The sequence below is a fragment of the Hemitrygon akajei genome, chromosome 12 (assembly GCF_048418815.1).
Source record: "Hemitrygon akajei chromosome 12, sHemAka1.3, whole genome shotgun sequence".
NCBI lineage: Eukaryota > Metazoa > Chordata > Chondrichthyes > Myliobatiformes > Dasyatidae > Hemitrygon > Hemitrygon akajei.
In genome coordinates, this window is record NC_133135.1 from 90,676,462 (window position 1) to 90,701,118 (window position 24,657).

General features: G+C 38.7%; 1 protein-coding gene across 3 annotated transcripts in view; it reads left to right on the forward strand.

Moving 5' to 3' along the window:
- Positions 1 to 24,657, forward strand: part of fam20b (FAM20B glycosaminoglycan xylosylkinase) — a 141,605-nt gene that overhangs the window by 74,086 nt on the left and 42,862 nt on the right. For all 3 annotated transcript variants that reach the window (XM_073063680.1, XM_073063683.1, XM_073063681.1), the window contains exon 3: positions 12,997 to 13,083. In XM_073063680.1, the coding sequence (XP_072919781.1) occupies positions 12,997 to 13,083 (87 nt within the window). The remainder of the gene's footprint in view (positions 1 to 12,996; positions 13,084 to 24,657) is intronic.

Here is a 24,657-nt window from a genome sequence, read left to right on the forward strand (position 1 = left end):
AATACAGAGAGTTTGAAAGTACATAATTAATAGGTTAAGTATACATTCATATAGATGATAATCCAAATATAATAATCTCCCATACTCATAATAATTACGAAAAAAGGGAGTAAATAAGAAAAAAAGATCCCCAAAAAAGAAGAAAAGAAAAAAAACCCTAACCAACATGGGCCATTGCATTATGTCAAATATACACAGTAGCGTCAACAACTCCGCACCTCCATCCAAATAATTAAGGATAATAGAAGCAGGGTTTAGGAAAAGTCAGTTTAACTGATATGAAAATGTTGGATAAATGGTCTCCAAGTTTCTTCAAATTTAACTGAAGAATCAAAGACAACACTTCTAATTTTTTCTAAGCTCAAACAAGAGATAGTTTGAGAAAACCACTGAAATATAGTTGGAGGATTAATTTCTTTCCAGTTCAGTAGGATAGATCTTCTAGCCATTAATGTAACAAATGCAATCATCCGTCGAGCTGAGGGGGATAAACAAATATTATCCACCACTGATAAACCAAAAATTGCAGTAATAGGATGCGGTTGCAATTTGATATTCAGAACTGTTGAAATAATACTGAAAATATCTTTCCAATAATTTTGCAAACAAGGGCAAGACCAAAACATGTGAGTCAATAAAGCTACTTCAGAATAACATCTGTCACAGGTTGGATTAACATGAGAGTAAAATCGAGCAAGTTTATCCTTGGACATGTGAACCCTATGTACAACCTTAAATTGTATTAGGGCATGTTTAGCACAAATAGAAGAGGAATTGACTAATTGTAAAACTTTCTCCCACTGTTCATTGGGTATAAGACAATGAAGTTCTTTTTCCCATTCCTTCTTAATTTTTTCTGATACTTCTGGCTGTATTTTCGTGATCATATTATAAATGGTGGCTACTAAACCCTTCTGGCAAGGATTCAGAGCTAAAAAAATTTCCATAATATCCATTGGACATAATTTCGGAAAAGACTAACATATTATTCAAGAAATTTCTAACTTGCAAATATCTAAAAAAATTAGTTTTAGGTAAATTATATTTATTAGATAGCTGTTCAAAGGACATAAAATTATTATCTAAAAATAGATCACAAAAACATGTTATACCTTTTGTTTTCCATAATACAAAGGCTTGATCCATAAAAGAGGGTCAAAAAAAAAGTTAGATATAATAGGGCTTGATAAGATAAACTTATTCAAGCCAAAAAATTTATGAAATTGAAACCATATTCGCAATGTATGTTTAGAAGTAATAGCTTAAAGCTGAAAAAATCTCAGCTTCAGAAATTACATGCATTACACATTTATGAATGAAGGGCTGTTTTTGTGTAAGAGTTGGTAGTTCTTTGGAGTTGGATGGTTAATAGAACATAGAACAGGCCCTTCGGCCCACAATGTTGTGCTGACCCTCAAACCCTACCTCCCATATAACCCCCACCTTAAATTCCTCCATATACTTGTCTAGTAGTCTTTTAAACTTTACTAGTGTGTCTGCCTCCACCACTGACTCAGGCAGTGCATTCCACACACCAACCACTCTCTGAGTGAAAAACCTTCCTCTAATATCCCCCTTGAACTTCCCTCCCCTTAACTTAAAGCCATGTCCTCTTGTACTGAGCAGTGATGCCCTGGGGAAGAGGCGCTGGCTGTCCACTCTGTCTATTCCTCTTAATATCTTGTACACCTCTATCATGTCTCCTCATCCTCCTTCTCTGTCACAACCCTCCAATCTGAATGTACTCCCTCCACCACAACCCTCTGCCTTCTGCAGGCAAGCCAATTCTGAATCCACCTGGCCAAACTTCCCTGGATCCCATGCCTTCTGATTTTCTGAATAAGCCTACCATGTGGAACCTTGTCAAATGCTTTACTAAAATCCATGTAGATCACATCCACTGCACTACCCTCATCTATATGCCCTCATCTTAAGGCCTGATTTAATTAATTAATCAATTTAATTAATCTATAGCTGTTAAAGTTTAATTTGATTGTCAGAGTTGATTTGGAAAGTGAGTTTGTGGTATTTGATTAGGAAACACAGTTGCCACTGGGAGGGATGGATGGAATTTGAACCTTTTTTGTGATGGGCGTTTCTTTAGGGAAGTTTTTAATTCCTTCAGTTGACTACACTTAAAATACTTGATTGGTTATATTGTGGTTTGGACAAAATGGAGCTATGAAAGAAGTCACATCAAAGGAAGTTTCTTTTTTTAACTGACACTGTATATGGCTTGTGACTTTGATATTGTTGATTACCTTTTCTAGTGTTTGAGCCACTCCACCTTCCTTTATGGGTGTTTAATAACTAAGAAACTTGATTTCATCTCTGATATTAATTTTCTTGTAAATATTGATGATCTGAAAATTCCATTCTAAGGCCTTGTAAGTTACATAACAATGGATTCTTAACAGTACATTAAATATTTGAAGCAAATAACTGGAACATTAAGTGGACCAAAAGTCATGACTTGGAAAGAAATGAGAGGAATGATTGTTTCAAATATTGTAATTATATTTTGAATGAATTAAATTAATACCAATCAGTGTAACATTATTTTTTTTTTAAAAAGGCAGAATGGTTTGCAAAAATATTGTAGAATCAGTTCTAGAAATTAGATTTGTTTAAAATAGAGTTTTTATTAATTTCTGTTAAGTACTAATTTGAAAATGTGTCTCCTGGGCATATAATGTCATGGAGATTTATGCAGATCCTTAATAAGTTTACAATTGTTTTATTTGGTCAATGCACATTAGGAATACTTAGTAGCACATTGGTGTTTTACAAAGGAGGTAATAAAATGTCCACATGTATATGTTTTAAGTAATGGATTAAATTCAAAATTTGTATTATAAATCGGGGGTTCCAAAGTAATGATGAAGGAGCCTGATGAGTTGAGTTCCATGGGGTTCATAATTTTGTTCTGTACATGATGTTTTGAGGTAGCTTACAAACTTTTAAATATACCTTCTGAACTATTCTCACTGCAATCTGTAGCCTGTTATTTCCCTTTAAGTAACATACTTTTGAACTGTCTTAACAAACTAATGATTTTGCAATCTTCTGAAGAATTTGGAAGACTTAACTCTCAGGTACAGCACCTTTAGGGCAGAAGAGGGGAAGAAAATGAGACTCCAATCCAGACTAAAATGCCAGGGTATGAAAGTTCTCTACCAAGTATCTTGTTAGCAAATGTACAGTCACTGAAGAACAAGTTTGAGGACCTAAAGGCAAGATTGCTGTATCAGGGGGAAATGAGGAATTGCTTTGTTCTGAGTTTCACAGAGATGTGGCTCACTCCAGATATTTTGGTAAGAACCGAGGGCTTCTTGATGCTCCAAATGGGCAGGACTACTGATTTGGAGAGGCAAAGGCAGGGTTCTGTGTTTCATGATAAGTTCCTTGTGGTGCTCAGATGCAGTGGTCTTGTTGCATTCTTGTTCCTTTGACATGGAACATCTAAAGATTAAGTGATAATAATTCTACTTGCCAAAAAATATCTCCAAGATCCTGATCACAGTTTACGTACCACCGAAGGTCAACATTAAGCAAGCATGAAGTACTGGGTGCCTACCCCAGAAACCTTTCAAATTATTTTCGTTGGGTTCAGTCAGGCTTGTTTGAAGAAATCTCTGCCTAATTATCATCAGTATATCAGCTGCAGCACCAGGAGTTCCAACATACTCATCCACTGTTATACTATCATAAGGAATACCTACCATTCGATCCCTGATGCACCATCAATAACTCTCGGAGACGGGAGGCAAACGATAGGCTTTTATTAGCAGCAAGAGACCACCACACAACATCCTGGAGACTGAGGGAGGAGCAGTGCCTCCAATCGCCTTTATACAGGGGTCTGTGGGAGGAGCCACAGGAGCAGTCAGCAGAGGAGCGTCTCCAGACAGGTATATGTAGTTTACCACAATCCCTTCACTGCATTTTGGGAAATCTGATCATTTGGCTATTCTCCTACATGTACACAGGCATAGGCTAAAGAGCAAGGCTCCAAAAGTAAAGACAACTAAGAGATGGTCATGGGAGGCAGAGGAGTGGCTATAAGATCGCTTAGAGTCAGTGAACTGGGCCGTGTTCAAGGACCTATCAAATGATTTACGAATACACCGCAGATTTCAAGGACTTTATAAAAACAGCTGTAGATGTGTATGTCCCCACAAAATCATTCAGAGCCTTTCCCAACCAGAAGCCCCTGGATCAGCCATGAGATCTGCAATCTGCTGAAGGCCAGATGGCAACCAAGTAAAATACAAGGGGACGAAGTACGATCTCCAGAAAGCCAACTCACATGTAAAGTGGCAATTCCAAACCAAACTTGTATCACTGAAAGATGCCTGACAGCTGAGGCAGGGCTTGAATACTATCATCTCCTACAAAGTGAAAACCAAGCGACTCAAATGACAAGGTTTCACTCCCAGATGAACTCAATGCCTCTTATGCTTGTTTTGACCTTCAAACATGGAGGCAACTTCAGAAGCTTCCACAGCCCCCAATGACCCTGTGATTTCAGTCACTGAAGCCGACATGAGCATCATTTTGGAGGGTGAACCCATGGAAAGAATCCAGCCCAGACAGGTACCTGGCCAAGTATGAAGGAGCTGTGCTCATCAACTAGCTAAAATGTTCACCAAAAACTTCTCACTTCAGTGGTCTGCCTCAAGTAGGCTTCAGTTATTCATGCTAACTTGACTCAATAACTCGTCAAATAGTACTTGCATCCACTGTGATGAAGTGCTTTGAGAGGTTTGTGATCAACTGCCTAAGAAGCGACTTGTGTCCGCTATAGTTTGTTTGCCATCACAATAAGTGACAACAGATGCTATTTCATTGGCTCTTCACTCAACCCTGGAACATCTGGGCAGTGAAGATGCATTAGGATACACTTCACCAACTACAGGTCAGCATTCAAAACTATCATCCCCTTAAAACTAATCAATAAGCTTCAAGACCCTGGGCCTCATGCCTCCTTGAGCAACTGGATCCTCAATTTCCTCACTTGCAGATCCCAGTCAGTTTGGATTGGCAATAACATCTCCTCCACAATCACCATCTGCGCAGGTGCATCACAAGGCTGTGTGCTTAGCTCCCTGCTCTACACACTTTATACTTATTACTGTGTAGTTAAGCACAGCTCCAATGCCATATTTAAGTTTGCTGATGACACCACTATTGTTGTCTGAATCAAAAGTGGTAACAAATCAGCATATAGGAGGGAAATTGAAGATCTAGCTGAGTGGTGCTACAGCAACAACCTCTCAATATCAGCAAGACCAAGGAACTGATAATTGACTTAAGATGGAGGAAACTGAAGGTCATGAGCCAGTGGTCATCAGGGGAATCAGAGGTGGAGAGGGTCAGTAACTTTAAATTCCTCTGTTATCATTTCGGAGGATTTGTCCTGGGTCCAGCACAGAAGTGCCATTACAAAGAAAGCACAGAAATGCCTCTACTTTCTTAGAAGTTTGTGAAGATTTGGCATGCCATCTGAAACTTTGACAAACTTCTATTGATGTGTGGTTGTGCATGTTGACCTGGGTGCATCACGGGCTGGTATGGAAACACCAATGTCATTGAACAGAAAAGCCTTGAAAAAGAAGTGGATACAGCCCAATCCATCACAACTAAAGCCCTCCGCACCTTTGAAAACGCCCGTGTAGAGTGTTGTTGCAGGAAAGCAGCTTTCATCATCGAGTATATAAGGGTGACTGCATTGACTCTGGTAACTACAGACCAGTAAGCTTAGCATGTATCATTGGTACGATAATGGAAACAATAATAAAGAATGAGATGGAAGAGCAGCTGATAAGAACAGGCATGCTAGCAGAATGCCAGCATGGGTTCAGAAAAGGGAAATCATGTTTTACTAATATGCTGGAGTTCTATAAAGAGGCAACTAAAATTTGTGATAACAATAGAGCATTTGATATCATTTACTTGGACTTTCATAAGGCTTTTGACAAGGCCCCCCATGAGAGGTTAATAATCAACTTACAGGAGGTGAGGTTCAGGTTGTGTGCAAATGGGTGCAGAATTGGCTTAAGAACAGAGAGCAATGAGTTATGGTAAGAGGTTTATTTTCACATCTAGAAGACGTTAAAAGTGGGGTTCCGCAGGGATCGGTTTGGAGCCACTGCTGTTTTTAATTTGCATTAAAGATTTGTGTAAGCATGTAGAAAATAAACTAGTAAAGATTTCTGATGACACAAAATTAGGGGATGGGCTGATAACATTCAGGCAGCAATAGAGTTAGATCTAACAAAATCCAAATGTGGACAGGTAAATAGCAGATGAAATTTGATGTAAGTAAATGTAAAATATTACATATAAGAAGTAGAAATATTAGATATAAATATACAATGGGTGGGGGTCTTGAGTTAGAAAGTGCACTGTGTGAGAAGGGTTTGGGCATCCCGGTAAACTCATCGATATCAACATTCAGACGATGAACAGAAGTGATTAGGAAGATTAATAGAATGTTGGGCTATATAATGCACTCAGTGGAGTGTTACGTCTAGAGACGTTCTCCTTAAGTTGTAAAATGTGCTTGTGAGACCACATCTTGAATACTGTGTACAATTTTTTTTCCACCATATTGTGTGAGGGATGTGAAGGCACTGGATAGAGTTCAGAGAAGGGCGACTAGACTTATTCCAAGTCTGCAGGGTATGAGCTATGAAGAAAGATTGCAAGAATTAAATCTTTTTAGCCTAAGTAGATATAAGATGAGAGGAAACATGATAGAAGTGAACAAAATCATTAAAGGTATAAGTAAGGTGGATGCCAGCTGCTACTTCCATCACCAAGGACTCGAGGCCATGGGTGGAGACTGGTTAGAAAGATTTCAGACTAACTTCAGGAAGCATTTCTTAACACAGCAGGTTGTGGACACATAGAACAAAGTTCTATGTAGCTGAGAGTAGTACCTTAGAGACTTGCAAATCTAAACTTGCTAGTTATTTCAACACACTATGTGAATGGGAATTTTGCAAGCTTTGTTGGGCAAAATGGCCTGTTCTTGTCAAAAAATTTCTAATGCTCTAAAAGAACCCCCACCATCCAGGCGATGCTCTTTTGTCACTGCTTCTATCAGAAAGGAGGTTACAGAAGCCTCAGGACCTACACCACCAGATTCAGGAACAGTTTTACCCTGTAATCAACAGGCTCTTGAACCAGAGGGGATAACTTCACTCAACTTCACTTATCCTATCACTGAACTGTTCCCACAACCTATGGACTTGCTTTCAAGGACTCATCATCTCATGTTTTGATATTTATTGCTTATTTATTAATTATCAACATTATTATTGTTATTTCTTCTTTCTTTCTGTATTTGCACAGTTTGTTGACTTTTGCACATTGGTTGTTTGTCCTGTTAGGTATGATCTTTCATTGATTCTATTATGTTTCGTGTATTTGAATGCCTGCAAGAAAATGAATCTCAGTGTTGTATATGGTGACATATATGTACTGTGATAATTTACTTTGCACTTTGAACTTTGAAAATATAGAAATGAACTATAGGAAAATGATTGATTAAACCTTTGAAGGTTAAGATAATCAGATCATTGACTGATGCATTTGTATTGCATTCTGTCTCCAGAATCATTGACAGTAGCGTGAAAGATGTTGCAGATGACTCTAATGGTTATATATCATTTAAAGTTTGAAGTATCTTCTCAACATTTTTATAAGTTTCATAAATGGAATTGGATATGGCCTTAGGTTTCACATATGCTACAAATGCTACTTGTAACTAAAACATCTTTAAATCTGTAACTTTCATTTAATATTTTCGCACTTTTAAAATCATTGGTATATGTTTGGAACTTATGACTATCCATCATTGGATCCTATTTGGGAGAAACCTTTATTTCAATACACATTCTTAAGGGATATAAACTAAAGATCATATCATACAAGATCTCCGATAATCCACTATCCTTGTTCCTCTGGTTCACTGAAACCCTATTACCTACACTTCCTTTAAACTTGCTGGATTCACTGAAAAGTTTTTATAATATTGTGTAACATCTCAAAACAAAACAAAAGAATTTGGAAGTGTGCTGGTGTATTAATTGGGAAAATGTGCCACTCAGGCTCTACCAAAGCTTCAGAACACCAGACTACTGGGGATTACTGGTTCTGAGCTGGTGACAGAGGATACAATGAAACTCCATTTAAGCCACTACTGTGGTTTTTCTGTTTTTTTAAAATTAATACTCCAACACACTAGAGAGTTTCAAGAGAGCATGTGAAATAGAAAAAGGGATAGATTCATGGGAGTACAAGAATCAGGACACTTATGTGTTTAATAGGAGCATGGGAACCAATGGCTCTGGGTGATGTTTCTAGTTGTGGAAGAATCTAGGACCAGACAGCACAGATCAGAATAAAAGAACATCCCTTTAGAATAGAGATGAAGGGGGATTTCTTTAGCTAAATGGTGGTAAATATGTGGAATTCATTGCCACAGATGACTGTGGAGGTCAAGGCATTGGGTATATTTAAAGCGAAGGTTGATAGCTTCCTGATTAGTAAGAGTGTCTAAGGTTATAGGGAGAAGATGGGAGAATAGGCTGAAAAGGTGAAATAAATCAACAATGGGGTCTGCAAGTGAGGGATGTCGGAACATTCTTGATGGGCTGAATGGCTTAATTCGGCTCCTATGTCTTATGGTCTTAAGAGAATGGAAATCAAGAATCTGGTGTCAATGGGGAAAATGGAATAGGAATCCTTGTGTCACTGGGAGAATGGGAACCAGAGCCTCGATGTTTTAAAGGAAATGGAGAAATTGTCATTCAGTGAGCCATCGAGATTTCCTAACAGTTGGATAGTGAAATGTTAAGTTTTACTCTTCCATACATTTTGCCATTCTGCTCATCACCATTTAACCATTAACTTAACATAGCAAAAATACCCCAAGTTGTTTCATGGGTGTTTTCAGAGTGTTAAAACTGAGCCACATAAGAAAACTTAATTCTTAAACAAGAATGGGTTAAAATCAGAATCAGAATCGAGGTTATTATCACCAGCATGTGACATGAAATTTGTTAACTTAGCAGAAGCAGTTCAATGCAATACATAAAATAGAAGGAAAAAATAATAATAATAAATAAGTAAATTTTATTCAAAGGCAACATGAGTGAATCTGCAGATGCTGGAAATAAATAAAAACACAAAATGCTAGCAGAATTCAGCAGGCCAGACAGCATCTATGGGAGGAGGTAAACCTCCTGATGAAGGGTTTCAGCCCAAAACGTCGTCACAACCTCCTCCCATAGATGTTGTCTGGCCTGCTGAGTTCTGCCAGCATTTTGTGTTTTCAGTAAATTTTACTCAGTATACTATATACAGTATACATATATTGAATAGATTAAAATTTGTGCAAAAAATAGAAATACTATATATTTTTTTAATAAGTGAGGTGTCCAAGGGCTCAATGTCCATTTAGGAATCAGATGTCAGAGGGGAAGAAGCTGTTCCTGATTTGCTGAGTGTGTGCCTTCAGACGTCTGGATCTCCTACCTGATGGTAACAGTGAGAAAAGAGTATGCCCTGGGTGCTGGAGGCCCTTGATAATGGGCGCTGCCTTTCTGAGACACTGTTCCTTGAAGATGTCCTGGGTACTTTGTAGGCTAGTACCTAAGATGGAGCTTCTTAAAGTCAGAAAGAAAAGTGAATAATTTTACTGAGGGAATTTCAGAGATGAAAAAGTTTAGCTATCTCAGGACTTTAGCAGCTGTCGGATTGGCAGCCAAAAGCAGATTTCAGGTAGGTCGAAGGTCAGAACTAGAGAAGCACCATTATGTCAAGGGCTAAGAGATGATTACAGGAAAAATAGAAGAGAAGGATTGTGCAGGGATTTGAAAATTACATGTGTTGCGTAACCAAGAGCTAATGTAATGTACTAAGCACAGTTGCAATAAGTTAAGACACAAATGAGAATGTTTCACAAGAATTCAAGAAAATAGGAACTGGAGTAGGCCTTCCTGTGAAAGACAGAATCATAAAAATGTGGAAAAGTTATAGGACGGAAGAGAGCCGTCAGCTGATCCTATCTGTTCTGGAGCCGAACCAAAGAAACTCACTTGTTCCACACCCACACCCCCCAACCCTTTGCTATACCCCATGAAAATGTTCCTCCAGTTCTCTCCTGAAGTCCGCAGTGGAATCTGCCTCCATCTTATCTGTAGACTGTGCATTCTAGATTCTCTTTCCATTTATGTTGTATCTGTGACCACTGTTCACTCTGTCCAAACCCTTCTTCACTTTATATTCTTCTGCTGGATTTCCCTTCAGCTGTCTACAATGAAAATTGTCCCAGCCCACCCACCATGTCCTTGGACCTGTAGTTCTTTATCCCACAAACTGTTTTTGCAAATTTTTTTTGTACCCTCTATAATGCCTTTGTATTTTTCTTATTATGCTCTGTCCTCCTTCCTCTAGTGAATAGTCAACAGTGGCATTTTGTCAATCTGCGAACATGGATTTTATCACATCATTAATTAACTTGGCTTGGAATTTTGCATTTTAAGTTGTGACACCTTTTGGACTTTTTATAATAAACACAAGAAATTCTGTAGATGCTGGTAATCCAAAGCAACACACACAAAATGCTGGAAGAACTCAGCAAGTTGGGGAGCATCCATGGAAATGAACACCCAGTCAATGCTTTGGGCCCGACTGTTCAGTTCCATGGACTTTTTATCAGCTGCATTTGCCAATTCCTGTGATCTTAAATTTAACTTGTTTCCATAGGAAACAAACCTCTCTCTTGGTTAACTGAAATTGGCAATTAATAATTTAATTCATGGTTAAATTATAGTTAATGCATAAATGTAATTTGTTGGTTAGAATTACATGCAGCGATTGGCATAATGACTCTCATTGTAAACTAGCTTCATATTTAGAGACCTAACTATATAACCATATAACAATTACAGCACGGAAACAGGCCATCTCGGCCCTTCTAGTCCATGCCAAACGCTTACTCTCACCTAGTCCCACTGACCCGCACTCAGCCCATAACCCTCCATCCTTTCCTGTCCATATACCTATCCAATTTTACTTTAAATGACAATACCGAACCTGCCTCTACCACTTCTACTGGAAGCTCATTCCACACAGATTCCACTCTCTGAGTAAAGAAATTCCCCCTCATGTTACCCTTAAACTTTTGCCCCCTAAGTCTCAACTCATGTCCTCTTGTTTGAATCTCCCCTACTCTCAATGGAAAAAGCCTATCCACGTCAACTCTATCTATCCGCCTCATAATTTTAAATACCTCTTGATGCACCATCAATAACTCTCAAAGACATGAGTTAAGGTAGGCTTTCATTGGCTGGAAGAAAGCACAAACAGCAAGCGACCACCGCACAACATCCTGGAGACTGAGGAAGGAGCAGTGCCTCCAATCGCCTTTATACCGGGGTCTGTGGGAGGAGCCACAGAAGCAGTCAGCAGGGGGGGCGTGTCCAGACAGGTATATGTAGTTCACCACACCTCTATCAAGTCCCCCCTCAACCTTCTACGCTCCAAAGAATAAAGACCTAACTTGTTCAATCTAACTGAACCATCATTATTAATTTGTATCACAGGGACACCAACTCAAACTTTATAAATAATGTTTTCATATCCATATGCATAATCATGCAAGCAAAATATATTACTTCTCCAAGAACTATGAATTATGAAGTGGAGATTTCATTGTCCCTCTCTGATGCCACATTGCGTTGAAAATCTCAGATATGTGAAAAAAAGAACATGTGTTATCTATTATGTGAATACTTTAAATCATTTCCATGATGTTTTCTTTCACTTTTATGGAAAGTTAAAACCATCTTGCATGAGCTCTCAATACTAGCTCTTGTTACGATTATTTTAGTAATGTTGCTCAAAAGCAACGTGACTCCTGTACAAAATGGGGGTACTAACTTTCTTTCCCTCTGCCATTGGATTTCTGAATAGTCCATGAACTCATGAACACTACCACCCTATTCCTCTTGAGCGCTACCTATTTATTTATCTTGATAATTTGTTATTCCTGCACTATACTCCTGCCTCCAAACAACAAAATTGCAGCAGGTTCAAGTCCTTTTTGGGCAGGAGTTGATTCTAGCCATGATCAACCTTTGAAAGTGCTTCTTCACAGTAGATGTGAGTGCCACTGGGCAACAGATGTTAAGGCAGCTCACCCAGCTCTTCGTGGGTTCTGGTATGATTGTCATATCCTTTACTCATAGAAGAAGAAAGGTCAGCAAGCCCCTGGCAGACACTTCAAAGATAACCTCAAAATCAGCCTGAAGAAATTCAATGCAAAAACTCAGAAAGCATTGCAGTCAATAGAATCAGAATCACTATCACCGGCATATGTTGTGAAATTTGTTAACTTTATGGCAGTATATTGAAATACATGATAAATAAATATAGAGAAAAAGAATCTGAGTTGGATAAAGTGTGTGTATGTAAAACCTGAGTTACATTAAGTGTGTCTATTTAGAAATCTGATAGCAGAGGGGAAGAAGGTACACTTGGAGGAAATCTGTCCAAGAGAGAGCTATATGAGAATGATCTCCACTGTGCCACAGAGAGCAAATGGCAGCCCTAAAAGGAGAGACTGAACAAGCAAAAGACCCAAACATGAATAACAGCCACCACTTACTTGTGCCCACACTGCAATATTAGATCCCAGACTGGCCTCTACAGCCACCTGAGGACCCACCACTAGACAGTCCCTTAGGAGGACATCATACTTGATTGGAGTGATTGCACTACTACTACTATCATTGACTACTTCCAAGTAAAATCAGTTTCAACAAGATGTTTTTATTTGCTTGATAACACGGTGAAGATTTTGACCTCTCAGGAGAATAATCTTAACTTTTTGTTTAAAAGGTGCCTTTTAAAACAGCTAATTGCTATTATTCATGATATATTTTAAATGTTGTATATATTTTAATTTTGCTTTTATTTTAGGTACAGCAGGTCTTATGTGGTGGAAGGGGAACCATACGCTGGTTATGACAGACACAATGCTGAAATATCTGCTTTTCATCTGGATCGGTACTGTACTGCATGTTTTGAACTATATATTTTTTCAAATGAATATGCTTCTTGATATTTTGAATCAAATTACTCGCTATTTTTGAATGTTTACTATTTTGACTGTTTTTCACCTTGCCCCCTGAGGAATGCTGTCTTGTTCAGCTGTATCTGTGTATGGTTTGAATGATAATTAAACTTTATTTGATTTTGATTTTGGAGCAATAGATGGTACATGAGTTTATTTAAGTGTTTGCATTCAGCTGAGATCAATATTCACATTCTTAAAATGTTTAAATTGATTTTATTTTTAATTGCAGCCAGACTAGTATACACAGTTTTGCATGTTTTTAGTTTGACCTTTTATCAGCTGTTCAGGTAACACAGAAAATTGATTAGGCAGAGGGAGTCACATCTATGCTGGTTGAGAAGAATTACTTCTCTTCTGCTAATGCTAATCTTGCATTTCAGTACTTGGTCCAGAGTGGAGAATTACAAGTTTTAAGCATAGTGAGGATTTTTGCCCTTTCAAGAAGCAACTTCCAGATCCCACCCACCCATCAAGTGAAAATGTTTTATTTCTCATCCAATCTTTCCTTCAGCAAATTTAAATATGTACAAGGGGTGATTGATATGTTCGTGGTCTAAGGTAGAAAGAAGGAGTCAATTTTAGAAAACCTAGCACATTTATTTTTCAACATACTCCCCTCCTACATTTACACACTTAGTCCAGCAGTTGTAGAGCATACGGATCTTGGACCTCCAGAAAGTGTCCACAGATGGTTGATTGATAAGTTTGTGGCCTAAGGTAGAAGGAGATGAGTTATACAGCTCTCATTACATGCACATGCAGGTCAACTCTTTGAGTGATTATGCTGAAAGTTTGAAGTTAATAACTCATCTCCTTCTACCTTAGGCCACAAACTTATCAATCACCCCTGATGTGTTATTAACTGATGAGTTATTAACTTTCTGGAGGTCCAAGATCCGTGTGCTCCACGACTGCTGAACCAAGTGTGTAAATGTAGGTGGGGAGTATGTTGAAAAATAAATGTGCTAGATTTTCTAAAATTGATTCCTTCTTTCTACCTTAGGCCATGAACATATCAATCACCCCTCATAGGTACGTGCCATGGTCTTTGACCTATCTGCTACATGAAATATCCTCGTCCTGTTAACTCAATAGTGGCTTCTCAAAATTTTATATAGCTGAGTTAAATCCTCACTCCTCCTCTTCCAAAGAACCACCCTGTTCTATCTGATCTGTCCTCATAAAATGTTCCAGACCTGAAAACTTCTTGTAAGTCTCCTTCTGTTTCCTTCAGTAGAATCACATGTGACCCGAACTTTATGCTGTACTCGAACTGTGATTTATAAGTATTATATACATTCTAGAAAAATCTTTCTACTCTTGCAATCTATGCCTTAGCTAGGAAAGACTATCCCATGTGCTTTTTCAGTCACCATATCTAACTGTCCTGCTAGTTATAAGATTCTTTGGAGATGTACCATTAAGTCACTGATCCTCCAGATCCCTTATTTATCATTGCGTCTCACAAAAAGTAGTTTCTCATATTTCTGTGGATTAAGTTCTACTTTCCCTATTTTTTATTGCCCAACTAATCCAGCCATCCATATTTTCTTGAAGTCTCAAACCTTCCTGTTCACCGTGAACAACATTAACAGTTTTGGTATTCTTTACAAGATTACATTATTGTGCATCTTGCATTTACGCTTCCATCATTAATATAACACTAAGATTGGAGCCAATATTGGCAATAGGAGACAGAGAGAGAAGGTAGAAAATCCATGGCCTCCTCTACTGTTAAGATGAAGCCACATTCAGATTGGAGGAACAACACCTTATATACCGGCTGGGTAGCCTCCAACCTGATGGCATGAACATTGACTTCTCTAACTTCCGTTAATGCCCCTCCTCTCCTTCTTACCCCATCCCTGACAATATTTAGTTTGTTTTTTTTCTCTCTCTCTGCCCATCACTCTGCCTGTTCTCCATCTCCCTCTGGAGGCCATGGATACACGTATCAGAATGGGAATGAATGGGACATGGAATTAAAATGTGTGGCCACTGGGAGATCCTGCTTTCTCTGGCGGACGGAGCGTAGGTGTTCTGCAAAACGGTCTCCCAGTCTGCATCGGGTCCCTCCCCCCTCCCCCTTTTTTCTCTCAAGGCCTCCTGTCCCATGATCCTTTCCCTTCTCCAGCTCTGTATCACTTTCGCCAATCACCTTTCCAGCTCTTAGCTTCATCCCACCCCCTCCAGTCTTCTCCTATCATTTCGCATTTCCCTCTCCCCCCACTACTTTCAAATTTCTTAGTATCTTTCCTTTCAGTTAGTCCTGATGGAGCGTCTCAGCCCGAAATGTCGACAGTGCTTCTCCTTATAGATGCTGCCTGGCCTGCTGTGTTCCACCAGCACTTTGTGTGTGTTGTTTGAATTTCCAGCATCTGCAGATTTCCTCGTGTTTGCTAGAGAAGGTAGAAGGTTGTTTTTTTATTTTTATTTATATATATATGAATGGATGCCTGTGACCAGTGGTGTTCCACAGGGACTGGTGCTGGGACCCTTGCTCTTTGTAAAATACTGTATATTGTGGATGTAGGAGGCATGTTCAGTAAGTTTGTAGGTGATGCAAAGATTGGTGCAGATTTTGAGACTGTGGGTTGGTGAAGTGGGAGGAGTTTAATTCTGAAAAATGTGGCCTTATACACTTTAGAAATACTAATGTACCTCACTATTGCTTATTTATTTACCACAATCCAGAAAAGATGTGGTAGTTCTGGAGAGGGTACAGAGGAAATTCATCATTATACAGTATTTTCTGGGATAGAGCATTTCATATCTATATTGTGGCATTTGAATTCTTCTAGCCACTCAGATATTCCATTATTAATATGAGATTGGAGAGGCTAGATTTGGAGTGGAGGAGGTTAAGAGGCGTCATGCTAGAGATGTATAAAATTACGAAGGATATAATGTTCCAAAGTTTAAAGTAAATTTATTAGCAAAGTGCATATATGTCACCATATACAACTGTGAGTTTCATTTTCGTGCACACATTCACAGTAAATACAAGAAACACCATAGAATCAATGAAAGACTGCTCCCAGCAGGACAACCAAAATGTAAAAGACAACAAAATGTGCAAATGCAAAAAGAAAAAAAAAGAATAAATAAACAAACAAGCAAGCAATAAATATGGAGAACATGAGATGAAGAGTGCTTGAAAGTGAGTCCATAGGTTATGGGAACAGTTCAATAATGGGAAGAATGAAGTTATCCCCTCTGGTTCAAGAGCATGATGGCTGAGAGGTTATAACTCTTCCTGAACCTGCTGCTGTAGGTCCTGAGGCTCTTGTATCTTCTTCCTGATGGCAGCAGCAAGAAGAGAGCAGAACCTGGATGGTGAGGGTCCTTGATGATGGATGCTGCTTTCCTGCAACAGCACTCTGTGTAGATGTGCTTAATAGTGGACAGGGCTTTAACCATGATGAACTGGGCCGATCTGCCACTTTTGTAGGTTTTTTTGATCAAAGACATTGGTGTTTCTGTACCAGGCTGTGATGCCACCAGTCAATATACTCTCCACCATATATTTATAGAAGTTTGTCAAAGTTTAATATGTCAGGCCAAATCTTCGTACACCTTTAAAGAAGTAGAGGCACCGCTGTGCTTTCTTCGGAATTGTACTTGCGTGCTGGATCCAGGACAGAGCCTCTGAAATGATAACGCCCAGGAACTTAAAGTTGCTGCCCCTTTCCACCTCTGATTCTCCCAGTATGCACTGGCTCATGGGCCTCCAGTTTCTTCCTCCTGAAGTCAATAATCAGTTCTTTTGTCTTACTAACACTTGTAGGAAGATTTAGAGGGGTCCAAGGGAGATCATTTTCTTCCAGAGAATGCTAAATACCTAGAATGCACTGCCAGAGAGTGTGGTGGAAACAGAGTTGTTGGCAGCATTCAAGAAATGTCTGGATAACCACTTTAATTATCTAAGCAGAGAAGGCTACAGCCTGGTGCTGGAAGACAAATAATATAGATGGGTGCCCACTGGTTGGCATGGATGTGGCAGGCCAAATTGGCATGTTACTGTGCTGTATGACTCTAAAAGTAATGAGTATTGAATCTTGTGTAATCCCATTGTTAATCAGAATCAGGTTTAATATCACTGGCATGTTGTGAAATTTGTTGTCTTTGTGGTAGCAGTACAATGCAATACATAATTATAGAAAAATGTGAATTACAGTGAATATCTATACAGTATATATTTATTAAATAGTATAAAATTTTGATTGCAAGTTTCCTCAGAAATTGAAGTCTGTAAATCTTGTTCCCAAAGATTTTTAATTTTATCTAAAGGAACACTTCTCATTCCCAACAGCATATTATAAATATTAGATATAAATCCATTATAAAAAGGTTTCAAACTAAAAATTACATAGATTCTTATCAGGACTTTTAGGAAATGTACTTTTTTGAGACCATAAAAAAATCTCTTATTTGTAGGTATCGAAAAAAATGAGTTTTGGAGAATCAAATTTTTGAATTGGTTAACACTTTGTTATGTGCCTGCCACGCTCTCCTACAATTTAAAGTGGTCCATAGGGCCTATATGACCAAGGATAAGTTGTCTTGTTTTTATTTAGATATATCTCCGTATTGTGATAAATGTAATAATGGAGAAGCTTCATTTGTTCATATGTTTTGGACATGTCCGAGTCTTGGAAAATATTGGAAAGAAGTATTTCAAACTTTCTCAATACTTTTCAAAGTAAACTTTAAACCTAATCCTTTGACCACTTTATTTAGTATTGTTGGAGGAAAGAATATTATTTTGGAGTCATCTGAGTTGCACATTTTGGCTTTTATTTCTCTTGTGGCCAGAAGGACGGTCTTGCTTAAATGGAAAGATGCGGCCCCTCCTATTCACACCCAGTGGTTGTGTGATGTGATGTCATGTTTAAATTTAGAGAAGATTCAATGTTCAATCTCTGAATCTAGCCAAGACTTTCAAACATTGTGGGGACCTTTTTTGAATTATTTTCAAAACCTTTGATTTGCTGTTAAAGCACAGATGATGACTAATAATCTTTTATTTCCTTTTTTTGTTTACTAATCAGCTTTGGTCTTGGTAGTGGGTTAGATTTTTTTATATAATAAAATTACTATATTTCAATGTTATGAATTAGTTAATCTGTATGAATATAGGGTAAGGAGTCTTTATATGCGATTTAGTATGATATATTGATCTATATATTTTTTCTTGTATTCTGTATTCTTATATGTAAATGAATTAATAAAAATATTGGAAAGATAAATCATTAGTATAAAAATTAAAAGTAGCGAGGTTGTGTTCATGGATTCAATGTCCATTCAAAAATCATTTGGCAGAGGGGAAGAAGCTGTTCCTGGTGCATTCAGCTATTCACCAAACACAAATCAACCAGGAAGCTAATTTTAAATCTCTTTTTCTACTCTTCCTTGCATCCCATTAGCTTTACATCTTTGATTCCATGAGGGAATGTCAAAAAGCTAGCTAAAGTCAATGTGGATTACATCAAATACAATGTTTTCATCTGGCATCTGTGTCATTTCCTCAAATAATCCTGTCGTTATTCTGATTTCATTGTCCATATTGACTCTTCCAGCGCCTTTGCAAATGAAGTACTGATATACTGTAACTGTGATTTCCTGTAGCACTGGTGATAGAAATGTTAATAATGAACAACACAATCCTGCAGTCATTTTTATTATTCAGGAACAATGCTAAATTTTGTTCTATTGTTTTCATTAATTTAATGTACTTAAAAGGCAAAGTACTCTGAAAGTGCACAATAAATCTGTTGGCATATTTTCACTTTGAATGTTTAGGATTCTTTATTAGAAGCAGAAAAAGAGAAAGCCAAAGAACTTCATTATTAGACAAAGCATATAAGGAAAAATTTGATAGGAAAGGAGAACTATTTAGGACTGGCAAGTCTGAAACCAGAGCCAACTACATTCAAAATTCTCTAACCAGCAGCCATGTTGCTGATTCATAGCATATACAGTTGGCTCTCCTTATCCGCGGGGGATTGGTTCCGGGACCCCTGGTGGATACCAAAAAACACGGATGCTCAAGTCCCTTATTTAACCTGTCTCAAGTGGTGGTCTTTAGGACCCAGCGGAACACCGGACCTTATTTAACATGTATCAGTGCAGTGGACTTTAGGACCTGGCGCAGCTCTAAATCGGCAGGGTTTCTGTTCATTAAAATAATCACGATCACGATTGAAAATAAAGTGGAAGTAATAAAGCGATTGGAAAGAGGTGCAACTCTATTGGTCATTGGAAAAGCGTTAGACTACAGTCGGTCAACGATCGGAACAATTTTAATGGAGCATGTGAAAGGCCCTGCCCCAATGAAAGCTACAATTATTACTAAGCAACACAGTGGTTTAATTATTGAAATACATATGTTTCTTAAGTGTTTTATATGCATGGAAGGGTAAAATATATACTATATACTAAGACAAATGCTTTACTGAGGCTACATTATACCGGATGTACCTGTTCCAACTTCAAATCCGACTTAAAGACGGACTCAGGAACAGAACTTGTTCATAACCCGGGGACTGCCTGTACTTTTAAATCATTTCTAGATCACTTATAATACCTAATACAATGTAAATACTATGTAAATAGTTGTTATACTGTATTGTTTAGGGAAAAATGACAAAAAATAGTCTGTACACGCTCAAACAACATGTGCTGGAGAGAGAACTTCTGGGTTTTCCTGATCCGCGGTTGGTTGAATCTGCGCACGCGGAATTCGCAGATAAGGAGGGCCGACTGTATTGGGGACAAAGTACTTTTTTTTGTTCACTTGGTGGCAGGGGGTTTTTCCACATAATTTCAAACATTTTTATTTCTTGTTCTATTTCTGCTTGAGCATTTACGCTCCCCACCTTTGTTTAACCACAAAAATAACACAAACAACAGAATTCATAAGCAAATGGGCTTTACTTTCCTCTCTCATCTATGTAATCCAAACCATCTCCAGTTGTGCTTTTTTCCATCATCTCAGTGCTTTAATAAACAAATACAAAGCTTTATAATTTTGTTGAGTGCTTCAAATAGAAACAAATTGCTCAAATTTCTGAGCCATGAACCTTTCTAAAATTGCAGCAATAGAAAGCAGATCTGTGCATAGTGCATTTTGGTAGTTGTGATGGGAGTTAACAGATTTTCTATATAAATGCCATATTCCTAGCTTGCTCATGATTCCATTTGAAAGATTAAATGACAATCATAGGGATACTTGACAATCTTGAGAAAAAAATAGGCATGTGACCTAATGAAATTCATTATCAGCTGCTTCAGGGTATTGTAATCTGATATAATGCTAATTTATTGAAATATTCAAATCCTACTGTAAATATATTTTAAAAGTTCCAAAACACATTTGAATTTGAATTTAAAATACTGTGGAAAAAATCCAATGTCAGTTTATTACTGTAAGTTGACAGTTCTGAATAAATCTACATTCATAATTTAATTGTATTGTTTCATTGTACCTCACTTATTTTGTGCATTGCAAGCAACTTTCTTACTAAACGCAGTACAGCTCATTTATTTTTATAGAACGTACTTAGCAGGATAATGTCTTTTAGATATTGTGCATTTAGAAATGAATATGTGGTATAAATATGCTTGAGGGACTTGGTATTCAACTGTTTGGTACATTTCTGGCTTTCATTCCTCTACTACAAGTAAATGAAACATGAAAGATTATATAAATACAACATATGCATTAAAATGTACATTAAAGTACTCTTTAACAATGCGGTAGAGTAATAAGTTAAGCTTTTCAGTGCAGGAATGTAGCTTGCAGCATGTCTTGGTGAGCAGGATTAAGGAAAACCCAAAGGCATTCTACAAGCTTGTGAAGAGCAAGAGGATAGGACATGAGAGAATAGGACCAATCAAGTGTGACAGTGAAAAAGTGCGTATGGAACCGGAGGAGATAGCAGAGATACTTAATGAATACTTTGCTTTAGTATTCACTACAGAAAAGGTTCTTGGCAATTGTAGGGATGACTTACAGCGGATTGAAATGCTTGAGTATTAAGAAAGAGGATGTGCAATAGCTTTTGGAAAGCATCAAGTTGGATAATTCTCCGGGACCGGATGAGATGTACCCCAGGCTAATGTGGGAGGTGAGGGAGGAGATTGCTGAGCCTCTGGCAACGATCTTTGCATCATCACTGGGGACAGGAGAGGTTGCGGAGGATTGGAGGGTTGCAGATGTTGTTCCCTTATTCAAGAAAGAGAGTACAAAATAATAGACCAGTGAGTCTTACTTCAGTGGTTGGTAAGTTGATGGAGAAGATCCTGAGAGACAGGATTTATGGACATTTAGAGAGGTATAATATGATTAGGAATAGTCAGCATGGCTTTGTCAAAGGCAGGTCGTGCCTTACGAGCCTGATTGTATTTTTTGAGGATGTGACTAAACACATTGAAGAAGATAGAGCAGTAGATGTAGTATGTATGGATTTCAGCAAGGCATTTGATAAGGTACCCCATGCAAGGCTTATTGAGAAAGTAAGGAGGTATGGGATCCAAGGGGACCTTGCTTTGTGGATCCAGAATTGGCTTGCTCACAGAAGGCAAAGAGTGGTTGTAGACAGGTCATATTCTGCGTGGAGTTGGGTGTGCCTGGGATCTGTTCTGGGATCTCTTCTCTTCGTGATGTTTATAAATGACCTGGATGAGGAAATGGAGGGATGAGTTAGTAAATTTGCTGATGACACAAAGGTTGGAGGTGTTATGGATAGTGTGGAGGGCTGTCAGAGATTACAGGATGCAAAACTGAGCTGAGAAGTGGCAGATGGAGTTCAACCCAGATAAGTGTGAGGTAACACGAGGAAATCTGCAGATGCTGGAAATTCAAACAACAACACACACAAAATGCTGGTGGAACACAGCAGGCCAGGCAGCATCTATAGGGAGAAGCGCTGTTGACGTTTCGGGCCGAGACCTGACGAAGGTCTCCCTATAGATGCTGCCTGGCCTGCTGTGTTCCACCAGCATTTTGTGTGTGTAAGTGTGAGGTAGTTCATTTTGGTTGGTCAAATATGATGGCAGAATATTAGTATTAACGGTATGACTCTTGGCAGTGTGGAGGATCAGAGGGATATTGGGGTCCAAGTCCATAGGACACTCAAAGCTGCTTCGCAGATTGTCTCTTTGGTTAAGAAGGCATATGATGCATTGGCCTTCCTCAACCATGGGATTGAGTTTAAGAGCCAAGAGGTAATGTTACAACTATAATAGGACCCCGGTCAGACCCCGCTTGGAGTACTGTGCTCACCTCACTACAGGATGGATGTGGAAACTATAGAAAGGGTGCAGAGGAAATTTACAAGGACATTGCCTGGATTGAGGAGCATGCCTTATGAGAATAGGTTGAGTGAACTCGGCCTTTTCTCCTTGGAGCGGTGAAGTATGAGAGGTGACCTGATAGAGGTGTATAAGATGATTGGAGGCATTGATCATATGGATAGTCAGAGGCTTTTTCCCAGAGCTGAAAGAGCTAGTACAAGAGGGCACAGTTTTAAGGTGCTTGGGAGTAGATACAGAGGAGATGTCAGGGGTAAGTTTTTTACTAAGAGATTGGTGAGTGCGTAGAATGGGCTGCCGGCAACAGTGGTGGAGGTGGACACAATAGGGTCTTTTAAAGAGTCTCCTGGATAGGTACATAGAGCTTAGAAAAATAAAGGGCTATGTATAACCCCAGGTAATTTCTAAAGTAAGTATATGTTCCGCACAGCATTGTGGGCCGAAGGGCCTGTATTTTGCTGTAGGTTTTCTATGTTGACGATGTGAACACTGTTCAATGAACTCTAGACTTCATTGTGAGATGTTGTTCTGTAAGTTGCTCAGTTAAGAACTTGGTGACATTGTAAATTATCCCATTATGGTTTAGGTACAATCTTTCACACTCCTACCTTTGCCAACAGTGGTTCAGAACCTACTGCTCATCCTCCTGCAGCAGCCCTTCAGCCACACATTTGCCTAGCCTAAATTTCTGATATTAACTAGCTTGTAGCAGCAGAAGTAATCCAGACATTATAGTGCTTGAGATCCTGATCTTTAAACTGCTACCTAGCTCTCTAAGCTCACGTTGCAGGACCTCATTCATCCTTTCTCCACCTATATGTTATTGATCTTAACATGCACCGAAACCGTTGGATGTTCAGTTTCCTTCTTCTGACTATCCAGCAACTGCTCTCAGACATCCTTGACCCTAGCACCAATGATTCAACGTACTTGGAATTTTGTTTGTAGTCATAGAAACGCCGGTTTCTCCCCTTACACCAGAATACCCTTTTGGACTCTGATAGGACTCAACCTTTCTCACCCTTTTAATCCATTATGTATTCATGTAACACTTAGGGAATTCCTTGATTTTAACTAGACAATTCTTTTCAGAAGACCATAAGACGTAGGAGCAAAATTAGACCATTTGGCTCATAGAGTCTGCTCTACAACTTCATGGCTGATCCATTTTTCCTCTCAGCTCCAATCTCCTGTCTTCTCCCCGTATCACTCTATGCCCTGACCAATCAAGAATCTATCAACGTCTGTCTTAAATATACATACAGACTTGGCCTCCACAGCTGCCTGTAGCAATGAATTCCACAGATTCAACCTTTCTTGGCTAAAGAAATTCCTCCGCATATCTAGATGCCCTTCTGAGGCTGTGTCCTCTGGTCTTAGACTCTCCCATAACAGGAGACATCCTCTCCACTTATCCACTCTATCAAGGCCTTTCACCATTAGGTCACCCCCATTCTTCTAAATTCCAGTGAATACAAGCCCAGAGCCATCAAATGCTCTTCATATGATAGGCCTTTCAAACCTGGAATCATTTTCATGAACCTCCTTTGAATCCTGTCTAGTTTCAGCACATCCCTTCTAAGATAACAGGCCCAAAACTGCTCACAATATTCCAAGTGAGGCCTCATCAGTGTTTTATAAAGTCTCAACATTACATACTTGATTTTATATTCTGGTCCTCTTGAAATGAATGCAAATACCACATTTGCCTTTCTCACCACATGCTCAACATGCAAATTAACCTTTAGGGAATCCTACACAAGGACTCCTAAGTCCCTTTGCACCTCACTTTTTCGTATTTTCTGGCCATTTAGAAAATTGAAAAACACTTTCATTTCTTCCATAATACCATAATATGATAAGTTTTTATCTGCAATTTGAGAAGGATAAGGGCAGATCGGAGGTGTCAGTGTTGCAGTTGAACAAAGGAGACTATGGAACCATGAGGGAGGAGCTGGCCAAAGTTAAATGGACGGATATCCTAGCAGAAAAGACAGTGGAACAGCAATGGCAGGTATTCTTGGGAATAATGCACAAGGTGCAAAATCAGTTCATCCCCTGGAGAAGGAAGGATTCAAAGAGGGGAAAGAGGCCACAGTGGTTGACAAAGGAAGTCAGAGATTGCATAGCATTAAAAAAAAGGAAATATGACAGAGCTAAGGTGAGTGGGAAGACAGATGATTGGGAAA